Raw genomic sequence first — 19,274 nt, forward strand, 5'->3', positions numbered from 1 at the left:
GAAAACCTGCTGAGTTGGCGCTCTCAAAAACAAATCTCAACTTTGTTCATCCACTTTTAACAACAACCACAACAAGTCTCAAAATGTCACCACGAAAAAAAGACCCCCAAAAAAGGTCCCATTAAGACTTGATGAGATTTCATCATGAATCGATCTTGCGTGTGTTGCCATGGCGACTGCATCCGGCGCAGACGGCTTCCTGCTTAACTCCTCATCCTTGCCATGGGGAAATGAAAAAAATGCATCAATGCTAACAACAATATTTTGATTAGGAAAGAAATTAATTATACTTTTTAACTTTATTATAATTTTTTATAATTTAGTTATCTATAGTAGTAGCTGCCTATGACCCGGATAGGCGGAAGAAAATGGACGAAGTGAGAATAGGAGCCCCCCTTCAATTTAAAAAAGGTGAACCCTAGCCATCACGTGACTTGACACGTCACAGGAGCCCCGTGAGAATATGAGTCAAACACGGAGAACGAATTTCGCTCCACTTAAGTGGCTGTGACAAACAAATGCACGACCTTAAACAAATACAATGTAATAAAATAAAACATTTTTAAAAATCATCTCAATCAAATTTATAATGTCATTAAAATGCTAATGAAAAACGCAAAATAGCTCATTCACTAGGTGGATATGGGCCAAAGGAGCGAACGCTTGTTGTAAGGGTATTTCTGGTCCGCCAGGGGGAGCCCCCGAAAGAGAAAAAAAGAATACGTACATTCGTACAAGAAAACGGAGCGAAGAAGAGACCGGCGGAGGCGGTGTCGCATTGAGGTAGTCCAAAATGTCTGCTCCTAAAACCATTCCCAAAGATGCCCAGGTAACTTTTTGCTTCATAAAGTGTCTGCTCGTGGTCTCGTGTTTCCTCCACTAAACTTGTCTGGATGTTTAACTTTTGTGCGTCGTAGCTCGCTGGTTGGCTGGACACGACTAGCTTGTTAGCATGCCTGTTGATAGCGTCTCGTTAGCTTAGCCGCTAAGAACTGGACGGCTGAGGTAAATACAGTATTCTCATTTGTTGGTTTAATGTTTGGCGACTACATCTATGTTGTTTAATTCGAATGAGATCAAAGTCTAATTTAGTTGGCGCCGGCGTTTTCTCGAACGGTGTTCCCTCCATCCGTCGTCTTTGTCCAACACAAATGTACTCCCCATTCATTTGTTTATTTTAGTGTTGTATACAGTATAGCGAAATGTTCACGTGTTCCAACAGCGTGGTAAGTTCATGGAACAGTGTTTAAAACCAATATGCAGTATAATGCAGTATGGACCCATCTCAAATGTTTTTTTTACCCTCCAGGTGATGATCCAGATCCTGAAAGACATGGGGGTCACAGAGTATGAGCCCCGCGTCATCAACCAGATGTTGGAGTTTACTTACAGTAAGTTGCGCGAGCGCCCCGTCGTCGGACATGCTTCCGTCAAGGCCTTCATCACACTTGTCGCTCTTCTCAGGATACGTGACGAGCATCATTGAGGATGCCAAGATCTACGCCACGCACGCCAAGAAGTCCAACGTGGACGCCGACGACATCAAACTGGCCATTCAGTGCCGCATGGACCAGTCGTTCACGTCGCCGCCCCCCAGAGACGTAAGAAAACATTGCGCGCGTTTGTATTTTGGAGCCTCGGTGAGGTGACTGACAACATTTACGTGTCCGTCAGTTCCTGTTGGAGGTGGCCAGACAGAAGAACCAGACGCCGCTGCCCCTCATCAAACCGTATACGGGTCCCCGCCTGCCCCCGGACCGCTATTGCCTGACCGCCCCCAACTACCGCCTCAAGTTTCTCCCCAAGAAGGTGGCGTCAGCCGGCAGGATAACGGCACCGCGCCTCAGCGTGAGCGCCATCTCCAGCAGACCGGCCACACCCACGCTCGGTGAGTCCCCGCATCCACTGTGTAGCGGGATGGCCATTTTGGAGTGCCGTCTGAATGTGTAGCATGTACACAAACACAAATCCATGTTACGTAGAGAAAGTCAATTTGGTAGGGAATTCCTCAACAGAACAAATCGCCTTCTCGTCAAAAGTCATTTTGCATGTTCATGCTTGGGAGGGCGGGGCTAGTTCTCACTGACCACACTCCACGCGTCGTCTTTGCAGGAAACGCGTCTGTTCAGTCAGTGGGCGGCACCAAGGTGGGAGCGCCGGTGTCGCTGACGGGTCAGAGGTTCGCCGTGCAGATCCCGCCTCCCTCGCAGAGCGGCGGCACTAAAAGCGGTAAGATGGCAAATGTCCATCGGTGTTCCGGACGACCAATCGACGGTCTCTTCTTCACAGCTCCGCTGAGCACGCCCGCCACCTCCAGCGTGCTCATCAATTCGTCTCTGATTGGCTCCAAGAACATCCTCATCACCACTAACATGGCGGGTCAGAGTGCTGGCGGCGGCGAGTCGCTCAAGAGGAAACACCAGGATGACGATGATTACGACACCATGTGACGTCGCCGCCGCCCTAACACAAACTTTCAAACTTTGCTGCATTGATGACACAATGACCACCTCCAGTGTGTTTGTTTTTCACCTTTTAATCCTAAAAACAATTTCAAATAAAAAAAAAAAACAATGAGAATGATTATGACCAAGCATTAAAGTCACTTCCTGTGTGTGGCAAAGAAAATTAGCGCACACGTTTTGACACACATCACGCGCGTCGCAAAAAGCGCACATGCACGACTAAAACCACGACGACCAATTACGGCACTGCAAAGAACATGCTCCCGCCTCTTTGCCTTTGGAGGCATGGCCAACCACTGCACGGAGCCAAAAGATTGAAAGCAAACGACGCCAAAAAGAAAAAAAAGCTGAAGTGTTTTGGGGGTTTTTCCCATGATGCACCTGATGCCACAGGAAACACTTCTTACTGGCTGAATGGGATCATGGCACTTAAACCTTTCAACAAAAAAAAAAGAAATATATTTTTGTGACATTTAAAATGAAAAAGAAGGCCAAGACAGGAAGTGAGGCGGAGAACGCCGCCGGCCACTCAAATGAAAGAAAAAGGCGGCGCGGGAATGTTGCAAGTGACACGGATGGCGGGCGACGCCTCCCGCGGTTATCAACACCCTTTGAAAAATCAACAATTCTGTACAAGACGCCATCATCATCGCCACAGGAAACAACGCTAAACATTCAAAAGGATTTCAAAATAAGAGCAATGTAGCTTCCTTTTTTGTTTACATCCTTCAACCGATATCCTTTGAATATTACAGCAAACAAAGGTTTTCGTGGGCAACACATGGAAAGTCCATTCAAATATTTGTTTGCTGTAACTATTGAAGAAAGTGCAATAACAATGAAAACCTATTTTGGCAAACTACGATACTTTCATTGGGAATTGACCTTACAGTTTTCCGTTGAGGTCAGCTCAAATCTGCATTTGACAGCCAATGCAGGCTTTTAATTGATGGTACTTTTTTTTTTTTTGGGTGAACAAAAGAAATCTTTGACCGTAATTGATTGGAAGGTCAACGTTGTGGTCAACTAGCGTCATTTGTCCAAAACTGTAAGGAATGCCAAAAATAGAATTTGCGGTCGTATGCAAAGAAACTTGGCAACACTATTGGTATGAAGATCCTTCAATTGAAACAAAACGCGGAGAAGATGGCGGCGTTGGAGGCGCGGCGGATCACCGGAGCGACGGCCAAATTTGGCGTCATCCGTCCTTTCGCCGGGGAATGTAACGTGCGTGTGCATGTGTGTGTGTGTTTGAGTGTCGAGGCGCACGGGCTTGGCGGCGCGCTCCTAGCAGTCCTCGTCTTTGTCGTCCACGACGCCTTTGAGGCGCAGACGGGCGAAGTCCTCGAAGACAAAGTCGTCGTCCTGGGAGACGCTGCTGAGGAGATTCGACTTTATGGCCACGGACGAGACGCGCGCACGACGTTTCCAACTGGAAATACTCACTTGGTGTCGAACTCGATCAGGTTGGTGTCGATGGGCGGGTCAGACTCTGGCACGGCTGATGTGCGCAAACACAGGTTAGCGCGCGAGGCTGCAGTTGTCAAGGTGAGGTCACGCGCGTACTCACCTGACTGCGGGCGCGACGCGGGAGGATCGGCAGGTTTCGGGTGCATGAGGATGAACGGCAGCTCCACGGACACGTCGCTGTTGCAGACACCAAACGGTCAATGACAGCCTCTCCCCCCCCCTCCCCCACCCTATAATAAATAATACACTACCCTCCGCGTGAGACCACCAGCTTGACTTTGACCCTGTAGGACACCAGGATGCCCAGCACCTCCTTATTGGTCACATCCTTGACGCTGAAACACACACACGTGCACACATCAGCATCAGGTGACCGGCAGGAGCACGTGCGCGTGCGTTACATGGTGGAGGACGCCAGGTTGGTGTCTTCGTGTTTGAGCTTCCCGTCCAGCGCCAGGCCTCGCTTCTCGCGGTTCTTGTCCAGGGTGGGCGTCAGCGTGTACACTTTGCAGAAGGTGGAGCTCGACGACACCTGGTCACTGACACGCGCATTCAAAAAAAGAGGGGAAAAAAGCGTTTACGAACTTAAAAGAATGTGATTGGCCGATCAGCCTGCGCGTGAGCTCCTTGCAAGCGTGTTCACTTCCTTCCTGGCTTGTCAGGCAAACACGATATCTATGACTTGTCATTTCCCGCACACGTGTACTTACTCGGCCTCCAGCTGCGCCACGGGACATTTGTACTGCGCCGTGCTGAACAAACAGATGTCGGCGTACTGACGCACTGTGAGGACACACAAACGCACACACGGGGTCAAGATAGAGCTGGATGAAGATTTCCCATCTCGCTACTTTTTCTCCCCTCACCACAAATTTTGCCTTTTGTTTTTACTGACATTACAGATTGCCTTTATTTGAAGCAGTTATTTTACCAGAACGTCCCCTCCAGCACTAACGTTTATCAACTTCCACAGAAAAGTGGAAACAGTTGCACAGTATACCCTACACATTTTTCTGAAATGCCACAAGATGGCGCCAAAGCGCTGGCAAAACGAATCAATTGGTGTCAAGAAACTTGATGGGGCAATAAATGGGCAACTATTTTGCCAATTCCTTGAGTGACCTCGCTGAGCTTCAAATAGAATTTCAGCCTCTCAGCAGTAAATAATCTGCAATTCCTGAAGTCCTCCATGAAAGCAGACTGATTATCAATCAAAAGCAAACATTTTCAAACAATCCGTGTTGAATTGAATATGCAGGTGTGAGAGCGCCGCATCCTCTGCGCCTCTCTCACGCTCGCCTCATGTCAAAACGCTTTTCAAAAAACGTGGTGGGGCGACTGACCTGAGATTTTGACCCTCTTGACGGTCTTGGTGGAGTTGTTGGTCACGTGCACGTTGACGCTGATGGGCTCGCCGTGGTAGTACAGCTGACGCACACACGCACACACACACACACACATGACTTCACATGCGCCGCCTCACCTCACGTGCGCACGTGTACCTCCTTGTCCAGCGACGCCTCCAAGTGCAGCGACCTGTCTGACATCAGGAAGCTGCGAGTGGTCTCCACCATGGGCTGAGGCCCGGCCTTCTCCGGAGCGTACTGGACCTTGCGGATCACCAGACGCACAGAGTTCCTGCGCACGCCCAATGACAACGTGAGGGAGGGGTCCGTCACAGGAGAAGTGCACTCACGAGTGACTGAGTGAGGTCGTGCGTGAGTGAGAGTGAATAAAAGAGTGAGTGACAGCGCATAGACAAGTGAGTGAGAGAGTGAATCACGACAAAGTGAATAAAAGAGTGAGTGAGAGGGTGAATAAGAGAGTGAATTCACAAGTGACTGACCGAGTGAATACAAAAAAGAGTGAGTGAATAAAAAAAAAAGAGTGAAAAGAAGAGTGAGTGGAGGGAGTGGATACAAGAGAGAGTGACAGCAAATATGAGAGAATGAAAGTGATTACACAAATGAAAGAGTAAATAAACAAGCGAGTGAGAAAGTAAATAGGAGTGACTGAAAAAGAGTGTGAATTAGAGAGAGTGAACGTGTCAGTGAGAGCATAAGAAGTGTGATTAATGTAGTGTGTTGTGGAGTGAACGACTTGAGAGTGAATCAAATGTAAGGTGGTAGTGCACGACAGAGTGAGAGGGTGAGGTGACAGTTAAGGTCAGAGTTGAGTCGCTTGGAGAAAGTGAATGAAAGAGTGACAGTGAAGTGTGAGAAGAATGAAAGAGTGATTAAAAAAAGAAATGAGCGAGTATATAAAAAAGTGAAGGAAGGAGTAAATGAGGAGTGGGTGCGAACGACAGAGAAAAGACTCAAAGAAGAATGTGAGTGAGTGAAGGAGTTGAACAGTCACCTCTTGTGAATCTTTTCCTCCATGTTCTTGGCACAGAAAGCTCGGATCTCAAAGTCCACGCCGCACGCCTGCGTGCGCGCACCCACACACACACACACACACACACACACACACACACACACACACACACACACACACACACACACACACACACACACACACACACACACACACACACACACACACACACACACACACACACTAAACGACTAAAGTTCACTGATCATATTTGACAACACCAGCAATTTTTTTATCTTAAAGTGTCCTCGTCCATCGCACAGTGAGGCGTTCAATGCCCCGCCCACTTGTGATGTCACTAAGGCTACGCTCACGCTGCAGGCCCGCCTCATTTTCACAAAGTATTATTACTAGCTCCTCTGTAGATCATATAAAATATGAGCCCCGACAACACTTACTCCAAAAAAATGGAATTAAGCATGAAGACCTGCAGTGTGAACGCAGCCTAAGTTCGCTTTTTGCTCAAATGAAGTCAACTTCAACCGTGTCAAGTTTACCTTGCCGGTGTCTTCAGGTCCGGGCTGCAGCGTGACAGAGCATGGCAGGTTCTGTGGGATCTAACAAACACACACACACAAACACACAAACATGTCCCAGCTCGTCACTGACGTCATCATGTCACCAAGCCAACCGCCCGCACGCGCACACGCGTGTCATCGTCCTCACAGTGAAGTAGAAAGGGTGCGCGTGCTGCCCCAACTTCTTGAGGAGCCGCTCCTGCAGTCGACTGTTGGCTTTGCGCTCTTCGGGGACCGGCGGGAAGGCCTGAAACAGGAAGTGACATCACGTGAGCGTGGCCAGACTCGGCGGCGGGCCATCGTTAGCGGCGGGCCATCGTTAGCGGCGGGCCATCGTTAGCGGCTACCTGGAAGGTGGAGATGTACAGGTCCTTACGGAAGGACAGACCCAACACGTCCAAGTCCTCACGGCCATAACGGAACGCGCACGTCAGCGTGACGAAGACTACGCGCGGGAAGAAGAAGAAGAGGAAGCGTGAGCCATCCACCGTGAAAATGGAATGAGGTATTGATTGGAAAATGTGCTCGTCTAAACTGGAGAATAAATGAGGGGAAAAAAGCAGGATTAAAAAAAATGGCGTTCTACCTTTCCTGTCCTTCAGGTACTCCGGATCCACCAGGATGACACCGTCTGTCCACAAGGAGACAAAATGGCGATGACGAGCAATTGGACCCGAGCGCGAGGCGGATCATGTGACGGGTCATGTGACTCACCTACTGGATCCACGTGGTCCAGGTGGTCCACAAAGTCCCGCTTGCCCAGATAGACCGTCACCTGGCCGCACCAGACCCCGATTACGTCACAACATTGGATTTTCAAGTGAGCTCCCAAATACTTTCCAGTGAGCTACAGAACATCTAGAATCTTCCAGAACCGTGATGAATTCAAATTCTAGAAGCCTCTAGTGAGCTTACAGCACTACTATTTATTGAACACCTGATTTGATAGAAGCTTTCATTCAACCTTCTCGTGACCTTCAAGACCAAGTCACCTACAATTTTCTACAACCGCCAGTCAGTCATCTTCTACAGACTTTCGTCAATCCTAAAACGTGAACCTTTGATTTCTGGGACTTACTAGTCCTCTTCTATTGAGGTTCTCGAACCGTCTAATTGCCTTCTACAGCCGTCACCTTCCAGAAGACCCTTGTGAGTTTGAGATGTTCCCACCCTCCAAACAGACCCCGTTCATATAATCAGCCAGCTCTGATAACGATCCTAATCTTTAGAATCAGGTGTGCTGGAGGACAGAAACATCTCAAATGCGAAACATCGAGTCCCGCCCTTGAGGACCAGGTTTGGGAGCGCCTGTTCCACAGCTTCTACAACCCTGTAATCAATTCGGACTCACCTTACAGTTTGGACTGGATTTCTTGAAGACTCTAAAAGAAGAAGAAGAAGAAGAAGAAGAAGTATCAGTGTATGGTCATTTGACAGGAAGTGTCACGACTGGAACAGGAAGTAGCAACATAAGGCGAGGAGATGTCACTGCTGACTTCTTCCTGTTAGCTAACAGGAAAGATTTGTGTTTAAATGGGAAGTTACTTTTCGACTTTGGGGGATTTGTTAGGGGGCGGAGCATCAGTGTTGTCACAACAACCAATTATTTCCTCTCTCACACCAAACAGGAAGTAGCGGCCTGTCAAAGCAGAAGTGTCCAAACACACGATTTAGCACAGTTTGTTTATCATCTTATTCTCCGTACTTACTCATTTCAATATTTTTGTAAGTAATATTTTGAATGAAATAAACAAATGATGACTGGCACGCCGTGAACTGACACAGCGGGTGGAGCAGGTGAATTTATTCCAATGAGATTTAAAAACAAATATTAAAAGAGCAAACATGCCGCTGGGTTTTTCTCCACCGTTTCACGTGTCATGACAAAAATACGATCGCTGTCAGGCTGCACGCCAAAAAAACAGCATTTTGCTGCACATAGTTTTCCCCAACGGATGGCTCATTTGTTGACGTGAAAATACAAACGCACGCAAACAGAACAAGCAAGCAAAGGTTATATTAATTTCCGTTCCGCTTTATTTGACCTCGCTCAAAATGACACATGTTCAACATTTTTGAATTTGTTTCAAATGCAATGGTGCTAAAAAAAAGAAAAATATATTTATTTATTTTTTTAAACCCGCATCGTCTATTTATATCAAGCAACACTTGGAACGTTCTACTTTAAAATGAAGAGATTTCATGAAAAATGCAATCAAAACAGCGACAACAATCACGATTTGTTATCCAAGTGCAGCGGAGACGCAGCTGGGGCTAGCAGCTAGCCCGCTAGCTAACCCCACCCTGCTGCGCTCGCTGTGCTGCGAAACAGGCAGCCCGCCGAAGCCCGCACAATACACCGCCAGCAACGGTCGCTTTTTTTAAAATCAAAATCGACAGCAACAACACAACACACGCAGGTCGCCGCTGCGGCTTGACGAACAGCTGCTCCGGCCAGCAGCGTGATGCTAACTAGCCCGTGGATGCTAGCAGACTCGCTCACCTCGTACCCGCCTTGTCACCCATTTCCGCGGCTGGCGGACGTCGAGAAGGACCGGAAGAGACGAGCCCGGGATCGGTCGCCCGCGTCGTTTCGCTCGAGACGATTTTCTTCTTTTTTCTGTATCCCAGCGGGCCGCGCTCAGCCTTCCATTCGCCTCGGCGAACCGCTAAGCGGGTATGCTAATTTCATTTAGCGCCGCCTCAGCTTGTTGCCACTTCCGCAACGACTGCTGTTTGCCTCGCTCGCTTGCCGCTGTTGTGTGCGAGCGCGCGCGGGCAAGCGTGCACGCGCCTACGCCTGCGTGCGTGCCGCGGTTGCAGATGATCACGTTGCGTCAAAAACGCGACGCACGCGCGCGCACGACGTCAACACGACGCGCTAGCGTGTCGTGTGCCAAGAAGTGCCGCCAAAACAACTCCAAACATCTTTACTTTCATCACATGAAATGAAATTAATCCGTTCCAGCCTCCTCACAACAAGTTTAACTCAAAACGTGCTATCGTTTAAGTGTGGAAGTTAAAGTGAAAGTAGAGTCTAATGTTGCATAGCAGTGTGCAAATGAATAGTGTGTAGATTAGTGTAATCGTGTCGTGTGTAATTATGAGTGTATTGTAGTGATTAGTGTGTGCAATGTAGTGTTGTGTAATGCTGTGTGTAGTAAATTGTTTTGTCATGTCTCCCGCTGTTAATTCCTTTGTAGTGTGTGTAGCAAAAACTGTAGTGTGTACCAGAGCAGTGTCATGAAGTCATTGTAGTATGGCATTGTGTGTTGCATAGTATTTACTATTTTATTCAATATGAGATTTATATATATATATATATAAATGTAAATGAAAAAATGACATTAAAAATCAATATTCATTGTAACGACATCATCTTGTCAACACGTGATGATGTCATTTGTTCACAATGTTGTCTCTGACGGCGAATCATCCCAATCAAAAGAAAGCAGTTCCGTCTGCTGCCCGCGGGGGGCACTGCCGCCACCTCAGATGCGGATGGCGTAGGAGTCCGAGTGCGTGACGTAGCGCACCCAGCGCTGGGCGGGGCCGCGATGCTGCTGCATGGGCGCCAGGCGCAGGAAGCGCACGTGGAGGCCGCTGGCCGTGACCTTGGGCAGCTCGAAGGTCAAACCCACCGGACCCACCTCCATCATGGAGGCGGAGCTTAGGGCGGGAATGTCGAGCTGAGGGAAAACGATATGTCGTAGTCAGTTACATTGCTGCGAAAAATATTTTCTTCTCTCACAAAGAAAAAATCCGCACATTTAGTCATTTTTTTCTAAAGAAATATTATTTTGGCCGATGTTTGAAGGCCAATCATCGGCCAATGATAATCGCCGATCGCTTTCACGTACCTTGAAGATGGCGGAGAGCTGCGTTCCGCCGGGGAAGCGCGGAATGCTCCAGACGACGGCTCGGTTGTGCGCCTGCAGCTCGGCGCTCTGATCGGGACTGCTGAGTTCTTGCGACAAACTGACGTGGATAAAAAAAAAATTATAAATACATTTTTTAAAGTCACTGTTTTAGCAGAACATCTTCTCGGGTTTAAGTTAGTATGAGCATTAAGTAGGGACGGCCAATTAATCAGTTATAAAGATTCCATTTTTTGGCGTTAGAAGTGCAAGAAGTGCTGAAACGTAAAGGTTAGCGTTGCGGTTTCCATGGAAACGTGGCAAGCTCGTGAGATGCCGAACGAGCGGCTTATAAGGCGTTCACTTGACGCTGGGTTGGCAGCCAAAGCGGCTGTCAATCAAATGCTCATTTTCAAATGTTTGGACGCATTCAAATTGGAGCCAATTTGCTTACCTGATGCAACCTTTGGGCACGCGGATGCTGGCGCTCACGTTGACGGCGGCGCTGCACGCACGCACGCACGCACGCACGCACGCACGCACACACGCACACACACAACAACGCAATCAGGTCATCGCAACAGGCAGCTGGGACCGCGTGTTAGTGTGTTGATCTGTGTGTGTGTTCCTTTGCATGTGTCTGTGCACCTGCTGTTGTGTTTTTGTGCATTTCCCGTGTACATGTTTGTGTCATAGTGTGCGTTTGTGTATGCGTGAGAGCAAGTGACCTTTTAGGAGGCAGGTCGCAGCGTAGCTTGAAGAACATCAGCAGCCTGCCAGACACACAACAGGAAGTCACCATCAGCGGCTCACCTCTTCTACTTCCTGTCTGTCTTCACTCTGACAACAGAGTGCTACATGTGCCCTCTGTTACCTCCGCCAAGGAAATGTCGTTTTTGGTTGACTAGTGTCTGTGCACTTGCTTTCGCTCTGTGTTCTTAGTTAAAAATGTTACTCGTTGGATTACTACTAATGACTTCAAAGCTATCTGTGAGTTACTTGACTTGGACTTACTAGTTGCTAAGCTATTTGGAGTTACTTAAGAGTTGTTTATCGTGAACTAGTAATCCAGAGGTACTTAGTTAATTAAGAAGGACTTAGTGATTTTGCATGAACTAAGAATTACTGATTAATGATGATCTTAATGATTCCTGAGAGCAACTCAGTAATTTAGTTACTTACAGTGACTAAGGAGTTACTTAGCATTTATAACTGTTACTTAAGACTGAATTAGTTACATAGTCACTTATAAGTTATGGAATCCCTACTTAGAGTGAGTGACAAAGTTATTTAACAGTTATTAAGTGAAGTGAAAGTTACTCAGAGTGACTTAATAGTTATTTAGAGATATTGAAGAGTTAGAGAAAGTGATTAAGTTACTTGTAGTAACTTGAGTTACTTGGAGTTACTTAAGAGTAAGTTGGTTACCTTCCTGCGTTGTCCTTCTCAATGGCGGGAAAGAGTCGGAAGGGCGGTGCTAAGGGCAGATGGTCGGCCAGTCGGTACTGCATGATGCTTTGCTTCAGAAGGGGTCAGAGGTCAACATGTTGAGAAGCGCCAATCACATGCGAGCGTGGGCGGGCCTCCTTCCTGACCTCCCCCTGGCTGGGGCTGAGTCGCAGGATGCGGTGAGCCTCAAAGTCGTCCAATCGGACCGCCGGGTGGAAGCCGCACTCGTCCACGCGGACCGCCGCGCCGTAGCCTGGCCCGGGAAACGCCATCAACGCACTTGCTCTTGGTTCGGCTCAAACGCTTTGACTTTGACGGGCAAGCTGACCTGTGAGATGCGAGCTGCCGACACTGAAGTCCTCGTTGAGGCCGATGCGAATCTCTGCCACAGAGCGAGCAGCGTCACGTTAGGGACCCGCGCTGGGCATTAGGGCGGCGTGGAGACCCCGCCCACAACCATACAACCGCCACCAACGCCAACCCTCTTTCATTTACATATCGCCAATCCGAAAACTCACCTACAGGGGGATGTTAATGTCAAACATGATTATTGGCTGGAAAGGAAACCTACTTCTAAAAAAAAATCCAAAAATGACACAACCTTTTTCTAAAATATATGATTTGGGAAATATCCAGTACAAATGACAACCTTTATAGAGAAAATGGCTTTTTTCAAAATAAAGAACTTTTTTCAGAAAAATAAAACTTGTGAAAAGTATTTCATTTTCTCAAAACAATTATTTACTCTTTTTTTTTTAAATCATAAAACTTAAAAAAAAAAAAAAATTCAATAGAAGACTTTGAAAATATATAATTTCCCCCCCAAATATCAACTTTATATGTGTATATTTACACAACTATAAATAGAAATATCCAACTTGTGTGACTTTTTCTGGAAATAATACAACATTTCCCAAGACATTGGACACATTTCACTCAAGTATCCAACTTTAGTATACGACTCAAGGCCAGCATATCTGTGAGAAAATGCCTTGGATGCGTATGTTTCGATTTTTGGGAATATGCGCAACCTCAAAAAAACACACGTTGATCATGTTTTCGCCTTGCGATCAGCGACAATGTTTTTGACATTCTGTCCACAAGCGCCAACCGGCGCTCCTCTCACCTGAACAGCTGGGCAGAAAGCACTTGACCTTGACCTCGCCCTCCACCTCCGCCTTCATCAGCACACCCTGCAAAGCGCGCACACGCTCAGAGCGCACGTTGGGGCCCCGCCTCCACCGCACGGTCAATCGTACTCACGTTGGCACTCATGACCACGGACATCCGCTCGATGACGTCCACAAAGATCTCGCTTTTGCCTCCCTAGACGCGTACACGCAAATAGGGCGGGGTCTTAAAAGCCGATCTTGCCATTTCCACGTTCGGAGGCGGCGTGACGCAGTACCTGCAAAGGCCTCGTGGCGGCAGAACTGGGCGCCACTTTGCTCTGTTGCGTGTCGGCTCCAAACTGCGGCGGGACGACAACAAGGAAGACACGGAGGCTGTCAAACGGGCGGCGACCTTGACGTACGTGTTAGCGGCGGCGTCCGCGCACCAGCCCCACGTTGGCGAGATCCAACAGGCTGAAGGGTCGCGACGACAGCGCCTCCGTCTGGATGAAATTCTTCAGGACGTCACATGACGTGGACTGCACGTAGCCAAAATCCTGCACGTACACCAGCTTGCCTTACAAACGTGCACTAAATATGAGTGGAAGTACAGTACAGGCAGAAAAATAGATGAACATTCATATATGAGGATATCCATCCATTCTCGTGACCGCTCATTCCTCACAAGGGTCGCGGGGGTGCAGGAGCCTATCTCAGCTGCTTTCGGGCAGTAGGCGGGGTACGACGCCCTCAACTGGTTGCCAGCCAATCCACGTCAGGATATACAATTCTTTTATATATATATATATATATATATATATATATATATATATATATATATATATATGTACATGTATATATGACTTACCAGCATCTCATCCAGAAGTTCGTAAATGAGCGCAAAGTTCATCTGCACAGTCTTCTCCGACAGAGCGCCGCAGTAATCTTTGATGAGCGCAGCCAACCTGGCAACACACGCACACACACACCATCACTTCCTGCACACACGCTCGCCATGATGATGTGCTGCACCTGTTGAGGAAGTCGATGATGGCGAAAGGGGAGGAGTCGGCCGCGGTGGTGGTGGCGACCAGGTACAGTCCTCCCTGCCACACGTGCACAAAGTGGATGTTTTTGTGCGTCTGTGTGGGCACACGCACCGACGACGTTAAACGGGCAAGACTTCAAGGCAACTCAAGTACGCGCACACCGCAGGTTACCATGACAACAGGAGGCTGGTCTCCAGTCAGAGCCGTCACTTTGTCATAAAAAAGACCCAGAGCGTCACTCCCGATGTCTCCTCGGACTGAGGCGTAGGGGCGGAGTCAAGTCGACAAATGGGCAAACTCGTTAAACCGCACAAAAATGAGCAAGTCGATTTTTCACATGACCAGCCACTGAGATCCAGAGTGGGCTAATTCTATTCTCAAGTTACCATCACAAATGAAGAGATCACTCATGAGTCTGAAATAAACTCAGCAGTGCAACACTGGGCCAACTCCCATTTTCAACATGGCCGCACCCATAAACCTGGCAACAGAAAGTGAGGCTTAGACATCGATAAAAGTAGTGCTAGCCAGGGTTTTCTCTCCCCATCTTTCATCAAATATTCACATATTTGGAGGTTGTTTTGAACAGTCAACTGTTGCATACACTATCTTTTCATATCATCTCAGTTTGTATTTGTTTCCAATCAACCTGGAGGACATTGACCAAGATCCAAGACGATGACAGTATCTTTAGTTGTGGTTACAAGAACAAAGCAGCAATATGATCCAAGTCTAAAATCAAGTATCCGGAAGGGGTAACAATTGCCACATAAATCCCCTAGTTCTCCAACAAAATGACCCAAAAATACGTTCCCAGTCGCTCAGATAGTGCGTCACGTTGAAGGATACAATCTTTGTAAACGAGGCGGTCGCCTTTGGAGGACAAGATGAAGACCTGCGAGATCATCCTGATGCTGAAACACGCACAAAAATCAACATTTCAACACAAATGTGCTATTGATGTTGGTCTTTGTCTCCATGCCTGCTTCACTTACCGACTGCAGGCTTGTCAAAAATAAAAATCTCATGTAAATCAATGCAATTATTTCATGCCATTGGAAGCTCACTTGATATTTTTTTAACGAAGCGCCAACAATCACACTGTAAACGTTTGATTAATAACTCGAGCAACATTCGATTAAAAAAAAAAATACAATTACAAACGCAAGTACGCACTTTCAAAAGCGTTGAATGCTAAGCGTAGCTTCGAAGTTGTTATTGTTGACAGATCGGTTAGCGGAGGTCGACAGGTCGCACAGCACCGCCTAGCGAGCAGGCGGACCTCTCACTGTTTGTTTGTTTTTAACCGAATTTGTTGCAATATTAACTTAGCATAAAATTAGCTGTACGTTTCTACATATATATTTTAATTAACACTTACTTGAATGTCTCTAGTCTATAGAATTGAAAAACATGTGATCGGTAGTACTGGTAACAGTAAACATCCAACCAGCAGGTGGCAGTAGAGGCGTGTTGCGTGATCCTTAACCCGGAAGTCATTTATTTTTTGTGTCCTAGAGAACTCCAACTACTTTTAGAATGAAGTGAGTTTTTTTATGTTATTTTACCATTTATTCATTTCCATAACATATAATATGCAATGCATATTTATTATGCGTAAATAACGTTGTATGCGTGGGTCGTTTGTGCTGACTGTTTTCACGTTTTATTGTTCGCCGGTATTTCTTAAGAACTGGCTAGCCTGTGCTAACAGCTAACGTGGTTACGAATAAGATGGTCAAAAGACAATTTATGAATAGTCTCGTCGTTAAAAGACAAAAGGATTCACGAGCTGATGAGATAAATCATCAAATAACTCGTTTGTGAGTTCTGCTAGTGTCGCTCACACGTTGTGTAAATGCTGACATTATTAAATGCTGTCTATAAACACAGCTATAATAATAATAAAAAAAAAGGAAGTCATTTGCGTACAATTGACAAGCAAAGAACCCTTAGGGTATTCTTTGTATATTTGATTGTTGTGATTGATTTGTGTGTGTGTGTGTGTTTGTTTGTCTCAGTCCGCTAACCAAAGTGAAGCTGATCAATGAGCTCAATGAGCGGGAAGCTAACCTGGGGATCAACGAGAAGGCTTCATGGCACAGCGAGTACAAGGACAGCGCCTGGGTGTTCATAGGTAAGATGAGCAAGATGATGATGATGATGATGATGATGATGATGATGATGATAATGAAGTCAGAAGAACTTCAGCAACACCTTGGGCTCTTTTCCCTGCAGGAGGTTTCCCATACGAGCTGAGCGAAGGCGACATCATCTGCGTCTTCTCGCAGTACGTGACTTGCAGTCTTGTCATATTGCTTCTAGATGCGACGCTGGCACATACTTTGACTGTCTTTGTCCTGTCAGATATGGCGAGATCGTCAACATCAATCTGGTGCGAGATAAGAAGACGGGCAAGTCGAAAGGCTTCTGCTTCCTGTGCTACGAGGACCAGAGGAGCACCATCTTGGCGGTGGACAACTTAAACGGCATCAAGGTGACACCAGCGTTAGCATTAGGGCGGGGCCATAGTTTCACAATAATACCATTTTAGTCATCGAGAAAGCAAATCTTTTGCTAAATAGCATAATTGGCTCAAGTCATTTTTGAAAAGGAGAAAACACAACAAATTCAACAAAGACTAGGATAGTTGACTTGATTCAACCTTTGCACGACTGACAACCTCGAAAACACAATTCTTAGCAAGCACTTTGTTTTTTTTAGTATATACTCCGCCATTGATGTACAAACTGGGTCACAGAACAAATGCAATTAAAATTGTAAGTCATGGTACCACCGTAAACCGATTGCAACAAATCTAGGAGTGGCCAATCCCGTTTTGTTGTCCCGTGTCAGATCAAAGGTCGCACCATCCGCGTGGACCACGTTCGCGACTACCGCCCCCCCAAGGACCACGAAGACATGGACGACGTGACGCGACGCCTGAGGGAGGAAGGATGCGCTCCCTCCCTCGACCGGGCGCCGCCCACCTCCTCCCCGTCGTCGGCCGAGGACGACGTCATCCCCCTGAAGAAGAGCAAGAAAGGTGAGGTCACACCCTCTTTATGCACCGTTGCGTGTGTGATTTCACGTGATTTGTCCTACTTCCTTCTCCTCCAGATAAGAAAGAGAAGAAGGAGAAAAAGAAAGAGAAGAAGAAGAAGAAAGAGAGCCGAGCGTCGTCCACGTCGTCTTCTGCTTCTCCTCCTCCTGCTGCCATTAGAGTGAAGGAGGAGAAGGAGGATGCTGCCTATGACAGGTACGACCAGAGGAGGGCGCCGGTCAAGGAGGGCAGAGGAGAGGGGAGACGAGGAGATGAGGAGAGAAGAAGGGCAGATGAGGAGAGAAGTAAAGGAGACATGGAAAGAAGAAGAGGGGAGGCAGAGAAAAGACGAGGAGATCAAGAGGGAAAACATGGAGACGAGGACAGACGGCAAGGAGACGAGGACAGACGGCGAGGAGACGAGGACAGACGGCGAGGAGGAGACGAATACAGACGAGGAGGAGACGAGGACAGACGAGGAGGAGATGATGAGAGAAGACGAGAAGACGAGGACAGACGACGAGGAGACGAGGACAGACGACGAGGAGGAGACGAGGACAGACGACGAGGAGATGATGAGAGAAGACGAGAAGACGAGGACAGACGACGAGGAGACGAGGACAGACGACGAGGAGGAGACGAGGACAGACGACGAGGAGATGATGAGAGAAGACGAGAAGACGAGGACAGACGACGAGGAGATGATGAGAGAAGACGAGGAGACGAGGCGAAAAAACGAGGAGGGCATGAAAGATACAGAAAGTGACGGTGGTGACTTGTCGCAGATTTCTGTATTCTTCTCGTTCATTTTATTATTTGGACAATTGTGTCTTTATTTTCTTAGAATACAAATTGTATATATATTAAAAAAATGGTTACAATTAATTTGAGCAAACACAATTAGTCTTTTTTTTAATTTAATTTTGGCCTCCGCTCATAATCATTGTATCCTCTGTGACTGGCTGCTTTTTGAGACATACGGAGTTCCTCTTAGGCCCCGCCCACCCGAGCATTTCCCCCCTCAATTAACCTTGCCTCACCTTCAAGATTGTTCTGGAGCAATGAGGATGAACATTGCAACTAATCTGGCGCACCTCTTAAAAAAAGACAGATGTTTATAAATCTTGGTCTCTTTCTTTTGTAATGAAAGTGCTAGCTTAACGCAGGCATACAATGTGAAACGCCACATTAGCATTAATGTGACGGATTCACAGCCTCACATTCGCTTCTGTTCTTTGCCTCTTGCTATTAATTACGCTGCAAGTCTACCAGTAGAGCTCAGTGCTGCCTCCCATGTGGTGCAATGTGGTACTACACTGAGTGCAACTTGAAATTCAGACTTGCCAGTACGGTGTAAAAAATAAATAAATAGCTTGTAAAGCATTATACCCTACAATTGGTAAGCTTCAAATGAAGGAATGTTTTTTTTAATGAGTTTTTAGAATTCGTTTCAAGTCCAAGTGTGTGATATGAGTTTCTTTTGACGTGCACTTGCAACATTTGTCCACCAGAGTTCGCCAAAGATGCCTTTTTGCTCCTTTGTTCAGACAGATGTGAAGTGTTGGAATAAAAAGGAAGAGTAGACGAATGAAGATCAAGACGATGTTGGATTTTTTTTTCTTTTTTTCTAGACCGAAGGATTTGAAGCACATGATGAAAACATGAAGAATGCCCTAAGTCAATTCAAATGAATCACACCATAAAAACTAAATGAAACTCATCCCTAATTAAACATTTAAAAAACATGCAAATGAAAGATTGAATACGTCTTCAACGTTAAATACAACTGAAGTGTACTTGTGCAGTGATTCTTCTGGATACCACTAGAGGGAGCCAGCATCCATACCACACTTTCACACAAAAAAAAGTAAGCAGGTGAAAAGTAAAAGGCGTTTTTCTTTTGTCCCCAGCGTGTCAATCCATTTAAAGTTAATC

General features: G+C 46.8%; 4 protein-coding genes across 6 annotated transcripts; 2 read left to right on the forward strand and 2 right to left on the reverse strand.

The window, feature by feature from the left end:
* Positions 1-697: 697 nt before the first annotated feature.
* Positions 698-2,589, forward strand: taf9 (TAF9 RNA polymerase II, TATA box binding protein (TBP)-associated factor). 2 transcript variants are annotated; one of them, XM_077546321.1, is made up of 6 exons: positions 698-829; positions 1,310-1,391; positions 1,465-1,601; positions 1,675-1,888; positions 2,113-2,229; positions 2,290-2,589. In XM_077546321.1, the coding sequence occupies exons 1-6, from the start codon at positions 794-796 to the stop codon at positions 2,448-2,450; spliced, it is 747 nt and encodes a 248-aa protein (XP_077402447.1). In that variant the 5' UTR covers positions 698-793; the 3' UTR covers positions 2,451-2,589. The 2 variants fall into 2 exon arrangements, with proteins under 2 accessions (XP_077402447.1, XP_077402448.1); XM_077546322.1 differs by lacking the exon at positions 698-829 and adding an exon at positions 852-1,005.
* Positions 2,517-9,682, reverse strand: LOC144036054 (arrestin red cell). Of its 2 annotated transcripts, none has more exons than XM_077546319.1 (16): positions 9,333-9,682; positions 8,181-8,211; positions 7,544-7,604; positions 7,416-7,460; positions 7,177-7,274; positions 6,978-7,076; positions 6,809-6,868; positions 6,294-6,361; positions 5,438-5,573; positions 5,279-5,363; positions 4,646-4,718; positions 4,337-4,474; positions 4,187-4,270; positions 4,036-4,112; positions 3,912-3,966; positions 2,517-3,840 (listed from the first exon to the last, which is right to left on the reverse strand). In XM_077546319.1, the coding sequence occupies exons 1-16, from the start codon at positions 9,353-9,355 to the stop codon at positions 3,753-3,755; spliced, it is 1,221 nt and encodes a 406-aa protein (XP_077402445.1). In that variant the 5' UTR covers positions 9,356-9,682; the 3' UTR covers positions 2,517-3,752. The 2 variants fall into 2 exon arrangements, with proteins under 2 accessions (XP_077402445.1, XP_077402444.1); XM_077546318.1 differs by having other exon boundaries at positions 2,517-3,843; positions 9,333-9,678.
* A 412-nt stretch (positions 9,683-10,094) lies between these two features.
* ap4m1 (adaptor related protein complex 4 subunit mu 1) lies at positions 10,095-15,555 on the reverse strand. The gene is made up of 16 exons (XM_077546317.1): positions 15,292-15,555; positions 15,146-15,210; positions 14,468-14,553; positions 14,280-14,389; positions 14,116-14,212; positions 13,694-13,804; positions 13,544-13,606; positions 13,399-13,461; positions 13,262-13,328; positions 12,464-12,517; positions 12,282-12,388; positions 12,115-12,206; positions 11,415-11,459; positions 11,141-11,191; positions 10,690-10,807; positions 10,095-10,518 (listed from the first exon to the last, which is right to left on the reverse strand). The coding sequence occupies exons 2-16, from the start codon at positions 15,201-15,203 to the stop codon at positions 10,321-10,323; spliced, it is 1,320 nt and encodes a 439-aa protein (XP_077402443.1). The 5' UTR covers positions 15,204-15,210; positions 15,292-15,555; the 3' UTR covers positions 10,095-10,320.
* Positions 15,556-15,716: 161 nt separating this feature from the next.
* On the forward strand, positions 15,717-18,931 carry rbmx2 (RNA binding motif protein X-linked 2). The gene is made up of 6 exons (XM_077546320.1): positions 15,717-15,840; positions 16,318-16,433; positions 16,535-16,586; positions 16,664-16,793; positions 17,153-17,342; positions 17,417-18,931. Exons 1-6 carry the CDS (start codon positions 15,836-15,838, stop codon positions 18,103-18,105), a joined length of 1,182 nt encoding a protein of 393 aa, XP_077402446.1. The 5' UTR covers positions 15,717-15,835; the 3' UTR covers positions 18,106-18,931.
* The last annotated feature ends 343 nt before the right edge of the window (positions 18,932-19,274 follow it).

This window comes from Vanacampus margaritifer, chromosome 16 (genome assembly GCF_051991255.1).
Source record: "Vanacampus margaritifer isolate UIUO_Vmar chromosome 16, RoL_Vmar_1.0, whole genome shotgun sequence".
NCBI lineage: Eukaryota > Metazoa > Chordata > Actinopteri > Syngnathiformes > Syngnathidae > Vanacampus > Vanacampus margaritifer.